The following is a 13,643-nucleotide window of genomic DNA, read 5'->3' on the forward strand; positions in this document are numbered from 1 at the left end:
TTCAAAACATTATTAACATACTAGACAAATTATAAATAGCAATGTTCAATAGAAAATTACAAAAAGAACAAAATGATATACCTGAACAACATTCTCTGCACCTACTGTTTCCACCACTTCATCAAATAATTTTAATAAATTTTCTCGATTCTTCACGACACTTCTTGCATCAACTGATTTCAAGAAGTAAATACCCCTTGGACAATGAACCAAAAAAATTATCAATGTCCTTTGTGTTGCATCTTTCCAACCATCAGCCATAATAGAACAACCCATTTCAGCCCAAGACTCCTTGTATTCTTTGAAATAATCATCAATTTTTTTAATTTCTTCTTGTAATAATCTTCCAGAAATCTCAGATGAAGAAAGCAGCTTCAATCCCATTCTTACTGAGGAATAAACTTTAATCATCTTCGTAAAATAAGAAGAATTGACTGCGTTGAAAGGAATGACTGAATGATAAAAAAATCTCGCAATAGCTGAACATAACCTATCTCTAGCTTTTCTATCCAAAACTGCTTTTATTCCAAGTTGTTTCATTGATGGAGACCCTGCCTTCACTTGAACAAAAGCATCAAGATTAGACTTTTGGGCATCATTCATCAATTTTTTCCCTTTTATATATCTTTTCTCAGTAGACTCATCACTTTCATCTGACAAGTCCATATCATTATCATTTACTTCAACAAAGGAACCAATCTCATTTACAATATTTCTCTTATATAATTTGTGTTCCTCACTGAGGACATGGCATTGGATAGAAATGAATGGAGGAGAAGGATTCATGTGGAAGACCCATAATGATTTTCTTTGTTGGTTCATATCGCCGACCCCAATTGTTTTGGGATGAAGGCGTAGTTGTTGTTGTTGTTGTATAATTTGTGTTCCTTAAATGACTCCAAATCCTTACGAATTTTTTTTCTTACAGATTCTTCCACTTTGTCGCATGGTTCCACCTCTCCTTTAATACCAGCAAGATGATACTTAAGTCTATTAATGCCACCACTCATTTGTTTTGTACACCAAGTACATTGTACCCTCTTCTTTTTCTTATCAAGTGGTAAACCAAAATCCCACACAGGGTCCTTTCCTTTGGTAAATGTTGTTGGAGTCCTTGAAGATCCTTCTTCTGACATTTCTTTGATGATTTGATAAATCTAAATTGTTAAATTTGAAAAATTAAAAACAATGATACGGTTAGTAGATTATGTACAAAGTTATGATTCCACACAGGGTCCTTGACTCCTTGTCATGCCATGTTTCCCCTGACACGTTGCAGAAATCATGTACTTTTAAGATAGACAAGAAGAACTGCTAGAAGAACAAAGGGTTACATGTGACATTTAGATGATATTCCGGCGAGATCAGAGAAAAATACAAAACAGGAAATTATGGAGGAAGAATACAGGAAATTCAAGAAATTAACACATAGGAAATTAAAAAGAAATTACAAAACAGAAAAATCAGTAAAAACAAAACAAAGAATTAACAAAACAGAAATTGAAATGTATTGAAAAACAGACAATGCATGTAATGAAAGACAGGAAGTTCAGTAAAATAAAAAAAAAATGATACTTAGCAAAATGAAGAGCAAAACTCAATAAAATAACAAAACAAAAAAATAAAATTAGTAAAATAAAAACAAACAAAAATTCTGGAAAACAAACTGCAAATAAAAAAAAACCAAAATATGAAATTACCGAAACTAAAACAACAAATGCAATGAGATTGAGACTAATGATACACAGAAATGAACATACGACAAATAATGAACTGAAATAAAAAAAAAACCACCAAATTTGAAATGCAGGTAAAAAAAATTTGCAGATATGAGAAACTGCTCTAATACAGGATGAACAAATGATTCAACAATGAGATTAAACAGAAAGCAATTAATGCAGGGAAAATGCAGATAAAAATGAAAATACAAAGCAACAGAAATGACATGCGAAAATGAAAACTTAGACGAATGTTGTGCAACTCACCATGTAATGCATGGTACTGAGGCGTACGCCTCAGGTACTGTCTCACAACATAAGACTCAACGCCTCGCTTCGCCTCAGTGTGCATACAACATACATACATTCACAAATCTCTCCGAAAAATTTGCCGGAAAATCTGCACTCGCCGAAAAATCTCGTTGGAATGTCGCGCGGCGACACACTATTTTTGCTGGAGAAGATGCGTCGGATTTGCAACGACGCCTTACTGTTCACCGTTGATGTGTTTGCTTCGTTCCCAAAATAAATAACGATGCATACCTTCACAAATCTCGTCGAAAAATCATGCCGGAAAATCTCGCTGGAATATTGCGCGACAACACACTGTTTTTGCTGGAGAAGATGCGTCAGATTTGCAATGATGCCTTAATGTATTTAATCGATGTGCTTGCTTCGTTCCCAAAAAAAAATAACGATACATACCTTCACAAATCTCGTCGGAAAATCATGTCGGAAAATCGTGCCGAAAAAACGCACGGCGTCGCTGTTACTGTTCATGCCAGAAAATCCTTGCCGGCGTCGCTGTTCATGCCAGAGCTATCGTCGGATGGATGAAAACTGAAGAGTCGAAGACCTCGGCTTCTCCTCTTTTCAGTCGAGAGTCTCGAGATTGCTTGAAAACTGAAGAGTCGAACCCTAAAGACCCTTTAAGGGTTTTCGTTAAAAGGTATAGTTTTTTTAATTTCAAAATTGCCATTTTCACTAAACCAGCGGGTCTTCAGTGACTCGTGACTCGGTCCGAGTCGCCCGAGTCAGAGCGATCCTTCCAGCGAGTTTTGTCAAGGCAAAGGTGGCAGAACTCGCCCGAGTACGCCATGACTCGTGACTCGGCCGAGTCAGGCCCGAGTCTTGGCAATCCGAGTATGCCTAGCCGGGTTGACTCGCTGGAGGGCCGAGCCGAGTCAACGAGTTGACTCGGCGAGTTTTTAAACGTTGTTCAAGAGTGAATTGTAGGTAGCGGAAGAGTGATAGCAACAACAGAAGAAGGCATAACAAGAGGTGGGTAGTCGGATTCTTGGTGTAGGCTTGCACAAAGAAGAGAAGGAGAGAAGAAGATGGTGATGGGCAATCGGGTATCGTAGAAGCAGAAGATGGGAATGCAGCTTTTGGTCCTACGGCGAAGGTTAAGGATAGTCATGGGTGGCTGATTGGGGAGAGAGCAGAATGGTGAACTTGGTGAACAAAATTACTTCCTTCTGTGGCTCCAAGCATTCAAATGAAAGGGAGAGAGAGACTTGGTGGTCGTTCTTGCAGTCTTTTTAGCTGTTGGCAGTTTGATTAGGTGCAGTAAGTTGCTCGTTACTAGCAGCAACCACCAGGGTGCAACCACATACATTCTTCGGATCAAACCCGGGCCGGATATAATTGGAGATTGGATGAAAGTTGATAGGGTCCGGAATCTGTCCGACTGGGACAAGTAGAGCCTATGCCAAATCCGGGTGCTAGCATATAGAGTCTGGATCGAGTGCAATATGATTGCACAAAAAAATGTGCATTAATCTCCCCCATCACCCTCCATCAGGTCTTAGGCCCCACACTTAACAGGCCCTGTTCCCAAGATGGAGGGTGATTAGGTGCTTAATGCACAAATATTTGTGCAATCATATTGCACCTGATCTTTTCGCTAACATATATTTGATATCCAACCCGATTCTGAATCGAATCGGTTGGATTTAGTTAAGAAGACTAAATCTGATTAGTAATCAGGTTTGGATTCTGTTTAGGATTTCATAACAGTATCCGACATGTAACTTTTTGGATTCAATATTAGCTTTTTTTCCATCAGAATCCAATTAGCCAATATCCAATTAGTCAGATTTGGTATTGGCTACATCCCACCCAATCCCAACAGTTTACATCCAAAGGCTATATCTAATGATGATGCACGAGAGCAAATGGTAATGATTTTAACCCCTCCAATAGGCTATATCTAATGATGATTAAGAAAGAGGATCGGGCCCAAGGAATCCGTCTAAAGACATACGGGATCCACAAGGACTTGTGGTGCACCCGTCCATGAACGGGGTGCTGCTGAGGAAGGTGGACCTTTGGACGCCATCCATCAGTAGTGCATTTGATGGCAGGCCATCCAAGACTCCAAGGTTCTTAGGACTTTCAAGACATTCTGGTTCAGCATAGTGTCTTGCGCTTTTCAAACCGTGAATTGCACAAATATTTGTGCATTAAGCACCTGCTCACCCTCCATTTTTGGGAGAGGGCCTGTGACGCCTGTCAGTTGTGGGGCCCAAGGCCTGATGGAGGGAAATCAGGTGCTTAATGCATAATTTTTGTGCCATGTGATTGCACTTGATCCGCACTCTCTCAAACCCTATTCAGAAAGGGCACCAATCTCCCAGTTGAGAAAATCTCAGAAGAAAATTCTCATGATAAGTAAAAGTTTTTGTTTTGGAGAAAGTCTCAATAAAATACAGGATATATAAAAGTAAAAATATAAGAAATACATAACTACAAGAACATCTAAAAACATAAAAATATTATAAAAGTGTTTTTATCATATTAATATAATAACAAAATTATGATATTTTTATAGTAGGCAACATATTAGATATATATTTGCTATTGTCTATTGTATATATAATCTAGTTGAAAAATCGTAGGTGCTAGTTGTATCTACGAGTACCAGGTACCACGCCTTCAAATTGTAACCTTCCCATGGCATACAGGCTACTGATACATTTTTCCATAAAGCTTGTTGCCCACCAACGCACCATCTGCCAAAATTTGCCCCTTTTTAAAGTATTCAATCTCACCACATAGATGTGTTATGTTTTTTTTTAACTGGAGATCACATTTTAAATGACCTTTTATAAATATAAAAATATAATATTTTAAGTCATAAAATTTTGGTATAATGTGAGCCATTGTTTTTTGAAGCCCTTGGAAAACTAACTTGCAGGCTGAAAAAACATGATCCAAAACATGATTTCTACTAAAGCAACTAATAGATCACATTTATAAGGCTAAATCTACAAAAAAGAAGACAATGTGAAAAAATGGTGTTTTCCACTAGATTTCATGTACAAATGATTAACAAATATATATCCATTAAAAATATCCCAATTTTTCTGTGGAATAATCTCGGTTTTTCAGAATATCAAAGCATTCTCAAAGTGCCGCCTATATTTGTCATAGGCAACATATTATTTGGTCAAACGCATTTTGTTATGTAATGGAAGATCTGTATGACAGTAGGAAGGTGGTTTTCAGGTAAAAAAATGGATGCCTTCAATACAGAAGTAGCCTTGTGGGGTGAAAAACACCTGTGTATGCTGTTCACTAACAACCCGCAACCATGATTATTAATTAATTACTCTGTAAAATATTCTGCTTTCCCACTTGTCCATCATCCCTTCTATAGGTTGTAGAGCACAGAATATTCATGGAGAAGAAAATGTTCAAGAAGGGAGCACCAATGTTACAAATCTGACAAACATGACAATTGTAAAAGGCGAGCTGCTGAAACTTCTTGCAGCAAAAGCAAAAGTAAAACAATGCATGTACAAACTAACTACCAAAAGTTACAGAATTCATGAATCCACGCTTATTTCAGCAAAACCAAAATGACATTTTTATTGCAAGCTAGTTAACATGGTGTTTAACATTTTATAGGCAATATGCAAAAGTATCAAACAGATTGTTGAGTCCTGCTGTCTGCAACTCGTGAGAACAACACAAGTCTGCTGAAGAAAGCAACGTGCAAATAGCAGATCCCCATTAGCTAACCCTTTCCCTTAGGTCTTGCCAAACTTCTAAATGCATAGCAGATATTGTCATCATGAAGGGAAAAAAGAAAAAAAAAATGGTAGCTCTCAGGGTGAATTGGCATTTTACCTGGGTCAGTACTCAATGTTTGTTTGTCTCAGCTGATCAAGGTGAAGGCTTTTCAATGTGATTGCCAAAAGCAAAATCATCTTAATAAGATCAGGCAGCAACTTGGAGACAGGGAACACAGATAGTCAAGCAGGCGTTCTATGCACCATTTGGTTTATAAATAGAAATACTAAGTGTGGGTGGACATGTCTGGCTTTGGCAGGCAACTGATTGAAAGGCTCAGCGGCATGGTCACTGTCACAAGGCACAGGATGGGATAAGAAGTTGAATAGGCAACAGGGCATTTGCTAGGAGCACATTAAAGCAATATTTCTTATTAGGTTAATGTTTCCTATTGTGCTCATTCAAACTATTGTAAACTCCATAAAGTCACCAACATTAAAATCACACCAAGGAAAAGATTACTGTTCACTTTATTAAAAGCTCTGTATCTTTTCCATTTAGGGTATTTATCACATAAAACATTAAAGGCCTGTTTGTTTCATTCCATGGAATGGACCACTGTTACATGGGAAGTGGTATAGCTCTCTACAAAGTCCTGCTAGCACAGATGGGGTCCACTAGTGCTAGCATGACACTTTTCCACTGTGATGATTACATGTTTGTTTCACACGGAGCATTTGTTTCATGCCATTTCCTATGAAAGAGGCTCTCTTTCCTAAGAAATAGGACTCCCCCCTCCCCCCTGGAGAAACACTTTATCTCCAAGGTCGCTCTTTCAAAGAGGCTTCCCTTGAGGGAAGTGATGCCAGCTCATCATTGTCCCATGAAAATTACATGAAACAAACAAGCCCTTAATTATTGCTTTCCTTTCATTTATGAATCAAAAATAAAAATCTCAACGGTCGTTATAATGGAAACTCAATAATTTCAGTGTTAGATATGGAAGAAACAAAGTCATCAGAAGGGTGTAGTCACTATCAAATGTTAATTCGTCAGTATTAACCTGATTTAAACTAATAAGGATCTATTTTTAATTAAATGGGATGAAAGATAGGAACCCACTTAAAACTATTTGGGGTATCAAAATTGCTCAATTTATGTTGAAGCTCTGAAAAAATCTCCATCTTTTTTTTGGAAAGGCAAGCTCGGGTTAGGCAGACCCCTACCAGTTCATTAATTCAATGTAGTAACTGTAGATTTAAATGACTTCTCTTGAAGGATGCCAGTCCAGGGGATTATCCTTCATATTTTGGATATCCCCGACCTAGCCAGTTTAGCTAGGTGCCTGGCCAAAAATCAGATGCATGACTTGCTTTAACTACTTGTATCCTATCACATTTGTACAAAAAAACTTTCAAAAAAATTGGAGTTGCGTTTGCCTGGCCTCTACAGACATCAACTATCCATAAACAAGCGCAGTCATCAATAACAAAACGAGATATATTGATTGGTAAAGTGTACATGCAGGAGCAACAAAACCTTACGAAACTTAAAGGTTCATTTGTAACTTTCTTCGATGGAAACGGATGGAGAGAATAGATCAGATGATGGAGGTTCATACAGATAACTACAATCTCAATGGAAACATTGTAGCAATACTATTATGGGGCCTGTATCTCTTCACTGGTGAGCCGCTCGAATGGTGAACCACATGGAGCAACAAGACCAAGTGAACGCATCACTCTTTGTTGCCTTGCTCTTTTATCAGAAATACTGTCTGAAGGATCAAGCACCTGATTGAGATGTTAAAAGATTCCCAATTATGTCAACACAAAAGAGAAGTCTGCTAATGCATCAATCAGCCTAGTTGGACCATGCAACTGTTAGTGTTTAATGTGACTAGGGACACCGACGGTCTGGTTTGGACCAAATTAGCTGTCTCAGCTCTTTGAATCATCTATTTCCACCTAAAAACATTTGTAACTACTTTGGGTGAAAGACCAGTCATGACAACAACACAATCCAGTAGACTATAGTCACTTTCTTGCTAAGATTGATAGGTCAGTAAGATTCTCCACTTAGTAAGTATTTAACTGATCTAGGATTCAGACAATCAGTTCCTGCTGACTCGACCTAGTCTATAGGTTCAAGAACTTTTACAAAAACCGACAAGCCCTGTGCCCATGAAATGCCAAACTCAGGCCAACCTATGGTTAAGCATTGTAGCAACATATGAATTAGGCACCTAGAGTACCAGACAGGAGGGCTTTGGTTATCATTATTCTACTGAATGAGGAAGCACCTGAGAATGAGGAACCTTTGCTTTAACAAGGGGTTTGAAATAGGACACACAACTGGCTGAAGGCTGGATAATTGGTTCAATAATCTTTCACCAGACAACCATATAATACTATTTTTGTTTGCCAGAATCATCTTATAAACCTTTGAAATGCAATTGGCTCAATCAACTAAATATAAAAAAAATCCCAAAGTAGGTTATTTACCAAAGTTGAGCTGGATCATTCAAAAACATTTGCCCGTCCCCCAGGCCCCAATAAGAAAAGAATGCAACACAACAAAAAATAAAAAAAGGAAAAAATAATCGAATAAGGCCACTACATAATCTTTAGGTCAACCTGGGTTTTGATTCTCAACCTAGAAAGAGAACATGATGTGCACAAAGGGAAGAAACTTACAAGGATCGAAACATCTGTATCTTTGTCAGCCAAACTGGATGCATCTTGCTTCTGCTTCTTGCTACTGGATGCTTCTCGCTTCTTTTTTTCAGTAGATACTTCTTCCTTCTTGTCACTGGATGCTGCTTGCTTCCGCTTCCTACTGGATGATCCTTGCTTCTTCTTGTCACTGGGTGATTCTTTCTTCTTCTTGTCACTGGATGCTTCACGCTTCAGCTTCTTGTCAACAGGTGTTTTAGCTTTGCCTTTACCTGTACAGAAAATATTTTATAACTGGTAAATATTTTTGTCAAGACCACACAAATGAACAGAGGCAGCTTTTTGAAGATACCAATTACCAAGAGAATCTCAATTTGGTTGAACATAGACAAAAAGCTCATTCTACGAGTGCTTTAACAGATAAGAGACCCTTTACAACTCTCTTGATGCTCAACTCAGAGGACAGCAAACATCAAGCAAGGGTCATCTTACCTTGCACAGCTACTCACCTAATAATATGCTGGCATACAGAGATTTAACAAAATAAATGTAAATGAAATACTACTGGGCTTGATGAAAGCAAAATGGATCAAAGGAAAACAAATTGGGCGTTGACATTTCCCTTTCTCAGAAATGCAAAATATGTGCCACTAATATTCACTAACCAAATAAACAATGTATAATTAAAAAAGATCATTATGTGAATAAAAGCATAAAAATAGATTTTAATCTCAACTATACATTTTTATAATGTGCATAACCTAATCCTTAACAAAAATAACTGGCATGTCTTCAAAATGAGAAGAATATATGGTTCACCACTATGTTACATGGGTGAGGGTGAGGGTGAGGGTGAGGGGGTGCTGCACTTTCAAAAACCTTGGGTGGGGGGGTGGGGCAGAGGCAAAAATGTATATATATATATATATATATATATATATATATATATATATATATATAGAGAGAGAGAGAGAGAAGGGGGGTCCGGGGTTCCCCCAAGCGTGGGTCCGGCGGGGTTTAAATTCCGCAGCCCATTTCATAGGGCAATTTTAAAAAAAAAAATCCAAAAAATGGACCGAAATGACCCTGGGTGCGGTCAACGCACCCAGGGTCGGGTTGACCGCACCCGGTGCGGCACCCGCATCGCGTCGACGCAGGTGCGGCACCCTGCTAGCCGAATCCCTGCTACATAGGTTCAGCATAATTGCATCATTAAGATTTACACTCACATTTGGGGCAAAAAATGACGGAATCTAATAAAATGCCAGACAGAAATCTGTATATCTAAAAAGCCTTTAAACCAAGCAATTTTTTTGTTTTTTAGTGGATACACAGGTGAAATTTCATAGAACTCAGAAAAGAACTGTGGTATAATTCTTAGATCAACTCATCTTCAACTTTGGAAATCCTCAAGAAAGTTGAAGATGAATCCTTTTACCTTTTCTCCTTCGTAGAACCTTTTCCTCTAAAATCAGATAAAATTTGGTTTTCATGGTATTTCCATCACCTCATGATCTTTAGCATAGTTCTAACAAAGAAACTATTTTTCCGTACACAAAAAGCTTGGCAAAAGTTTCTTCTTTGTGAAGAAAAGCAATTGAAATTTTCGGATGAGATATATTTCTCCTTTTCTTTTACAAGCTATAATTTACTCTAGTATAAAGTATCATCGTGCAACCAGGATGCACTAAAATATCACCTTCAATTTCCTTGTATCTCATTCCTCATGATTGTAGAAGATCACAGATGGGACCAGAGAGAGAGACAGAGAGAGAGAGAGAGAGAGAGTAATATTGCTCATCTACATTGTCCTTGGCTTGCTCAATATCTGTCTTAAATGAAAAAAAAAAACTCTTGGCTGCTCAAGTTTTACAAGTCTTGATCTACTGAAAGTCCAGTTGAATAAAGATGGTGCATGTGGAGTTTATATTTCCATGTTAATCTTCTCATTAATGAAGCAACAATCAACTGGTGACATGTTTTCCTCTCAATGTATGGGAATCTAGCATTTATGTGAATATTTATTGTTTGCCTCACCCAAAAATAGGAAGATTCAATTCTATCCCCAAATCCACCAAATAGGGACTTTTATCTAAATACTTTTCTTGGTGCAAGTGTGTGTGCATGCACATATACATACCATGCATTAAGGTGATGAGACCCTATTTGGCCTTGACCCTTCCTCTAGTTATGGCATTAGCTTCTTGCTCCTCAAAGATAATATTCTGCCTCCAACAAACCCACAACACTTGAAGTTGGCTTTCTTACCTCTAAAAGCCCAGGCCCAATATACACTTCATGCAATCATGGTTGGAAAAGAATTTTGCATTTTCCAAAGTTATACTTTGAGGGCGTGTTTGACATGCTGACAAAACAACATAAACTGAACACTATCTAAGATGCAAATGACACTTGAATCCACACAAAAGACATGCTTATAAATATTGCAAATCATGCAAATGGCACATATCAGCTACAAACATAGATCAGCTAATAGGTCCAAATAAATTTAATGGAGAACCCAAGAACAATTCTAACATTAACTAAAAATGTCATCTTAGCATAATAGATTTACGTAATCTAAACTCCATCAACCAGAAATGGCCTGCTTCACACACGAACTAAGATCATATATTCCAAAATTAAGATACTACAGCAAACAAAATATGTCAGTGACAGATATAACACACCTTTTGAATTGGAAGGTTTTGTCTTTTGAGATTTGATATGGCTAAGTTCCTGCAGACCAATGAAAAGTAAGTTTTCACTGCTAGAAGTCCGAGACAGACTAAACTGAAACTAAGGAGAAAAATCATTTCTAAGTGCTCAAGAGGATCCAATTACCTGCTCCAAAAATTTCTGAAAGGTAACACTTAGGTCACCATTGTTTTGCTCTAGAATCTAACATGACAATGTAAAACATAAACATCAAATTACAACAACAAAGAGATAAATGAAAAAGAAGGAATAGCTTGATTGAATAAAATAAAAAGCACCAGAAAAAGAAAAAGCTCAAAAGCATACATTGTTGAAGTCAGATCGATCCATCATTGGGTCCACGTACAAACTGCAGGAAACATAAGGAGTCTACAATCACAAATGCTAAACATTCCTTACCCCTTCCTCTCTCTCTCTCACACACATACATACAAAATGAAAAAACAAAAACATATTGGAAACTCTTTTAGTACTTGACTCCTTTCACCATGTTGAAGTACATAATGGAAAACTTCTAACTGTTTGGAGTTTACCTCCATTACAATATCAGTTATGTAAAACGGGTGATTATGCAACTAAAATTTCTTGTACCAAGTTAATGAGAAAGTTGTTATTAAAACTTTGCGGGTGCGGGTGTTTGTGTGCATATATATATATATATATATGGACTTGATTAAGGTTAACTGAATCTACTTTTGGATAGAAATGGACCTCAGTGTGGTTGACTTCACATATCACCAAGAAGCTGTGTCCAAGTGTCGCACCCAGCATGTGGGTGCGGGGTGGAGGCGGGTGCGGAGCCTCGTTAGAAGAGTCCGTGTTACATAGGCCAGAAGTTCAAAGCTATCAATTTCCATTGGAAATCAGAAAACAAAAGAACAAATTTAGTCCATCGATTTTTCGGCATTTTAAACACCAAATGTTCATTTACTTTGCAAAAATGGACTCTTGATGTATCAGAAATGCTATTAATTGGCTATGTTAATGAGTAATCACCGACAACGGTTAAAATGGTTATTATTATTATTTTTTTTAATTAATACATCAGCAGCCTTATCGCCTCTACATTACTTGAAATGTTGTGGCCTACAGATTATAGCTGCCATTCTCAAGTGCTTAACAGAATCAATGAGGGAAAAACTGTGATCGGCTTTCATAACTCTTCCGATCTGGTCGATCACCTCCATTCCTTTGCAAAAGGAACACCCGCAAAGAGGTTCTCGATACCACGCTCAAGAGATTCCTATGTGGGCGACTCTATACTCAGGACATTCTACTCACAAGTACTGAAATTCAGTTTATATGAATAACAGGAAAAGCATCGAAACAGGGGAAAATTGTACTCACTGTTGGTAGCTTCCGTATATACGTGCAAGAACCGCTCCCTCAAACCCCTCATTGATCGTATTCCTTGCACCTGATGAGTCCTCGCCCACAATCTTCACATGCAATATCAAACAATTTAACATAAAATCAATAACACCCATTTTTTCTTGCACGTAGATTCTTGACTCTAAAGCCCAAGCACAAACTCTTTTCTCCCTCTTTTCAGAGAGAGAGCACAAAATCTATTACTTCAAAGCATACTCATGCGATCTGTATGCGTCTATTTCCTAATCTCGTTCCCAACTCACACATTCAAAACAATGGTAAGTCTTGTAATCGACTAACCTGCGCAGGCCACCACATACCATCCTTGATCTCCACCCAAAGAAGATGTCCCAAAGGCATAGTAGCATCATTTCGTCCTTTACCCATCTCAAAATCCTTGGCAATATCTCTCCTCACTGCTCCCCCCATGAGTTAGGAAGTATCTCGTTTCAGTGATGCTGATTAACAACACCATTCAGCCATATCAATACATGGGATTGCATGAAACAAAGCAAAAGCATAACAGAAACAGATAAAATGTCTTCATATCATAGACACTAAATTGAGACCACCAACAGAAACAAAACCAAACAAGGAAAAGAAAAAAGGAGATATGAACACGATGAAGACATACCGCTTCCCTTGAACTCTTGGGTGGGCACAAAGTAGGAGAAAAGAAATGGCGGGGGTAGAGCTATGAAGCCTTTATGGTGAGTGAAACTGATGGTTAAATAGCAATCAATGGGACTGCTCCCCTGCTTCAAGGCGCGCCGTATCGCAACCTTAAGGATGCGTCGTCGCTGACAGGGTCCCCAAATGAAAACCGTTCATCTTGAAAAACGACGGTGTAGATGCACTTTGTTGGCTCTTGCCTCCAGTTTGGATAAATTTGGAATTTTGGCGTGCAGCCACCGTACACGCTACTCGAACTTACCAAATGAAGAGAACCTTTTGAAAGACCCCATGAAATACAAGAAGTCTCCATCAACTATACATGACCCGTGGTTACTGATTTGAGTAGCTTGCAGAAAGCCGTCTAACTTGTTTGATTTTTACAAAAATGGTCTGGACGTTTGCGCTGTTACATTCAACCTCTCGTTTATCTATGGGCTTCAAAAACCTTCCTCAGGTGTAAAATAACATT

At 38.1% G+C, this 13,643-nt stretch overlaps 1 protein-coding gene across 1 annotated transcript; it reads right to left on the minus strand.

Moving 5' to 3' along the window:
• Positions 1 to 7,215: 7,215 nt before the first annotated feature.
• Positions 7,216 to 13,256, minus strand: LOC149846860 (uncharacterized). Its single transcript, XM_089996619.1, has 8 exons — positions 13,134 to 13,256; positions 12,800 to 12,957; positions 12,476 to 12,567; positions 11,435 to 11,477; positions 11,255 to 11,311; positions 11,101 to 11,149; positions 8,432 to 8,682; positions 7,216 to 7,528 (listed from the first exon to the last, which is right to left on the minus strand). Exons 2-8 carry the CDS (start codon positions 12,926 to 12,928, stop codon positions 7,397 to 7,399), a joined length of 753 nt encoding a protein of 250 aa, XP_089852745.1. The 5' UTR covers positions 12,929 to 12,957; positions 13,134 to 13,256; the 3' UTR covers positions 7,216 to 7,396.
• Between the last annotated feature and the right edge of the window lie 387 nt (positions 13,257 to 13,643).

Source organism: Nuphar pumila, chromosome 2 (genome assembly GCF_984573655.1).
Source record: "Nuphar pumila chromosome 2, dmNupPumi1.hap1.1, whole genome shotgun sequence".
Lineage (NCBI taxonomy): Eukaryota > Viridiplantae > Streptophyta > Magnoliopsida > Nymphaeales > Nymphaeaceae > Nuphar > Nuphar pumila.

Coding starts and splice junctions, on each gene's coding strand:
- LOC149846860 (XM_089996619.1), bottom strand. CDS start 12,928: ATGGGGGGAGCAGTGAGGAGAGATATTGCCAAGGATTTTGAGATGGGT. Junction 11,478..12,475: donor ATATACGGAAGCTACCAACA/GTGAGTACAATT, acceptor TGTTTCCTGCAG/TTTGTACGTGGACCCAATGA. Junction 7,529..8,431: donor ATACAGATGTTTCGATCCTT/GTAAGTTTCTTC, acceptor CATCTCAATCAG/GTGCTTGATCCTTCAGACAG.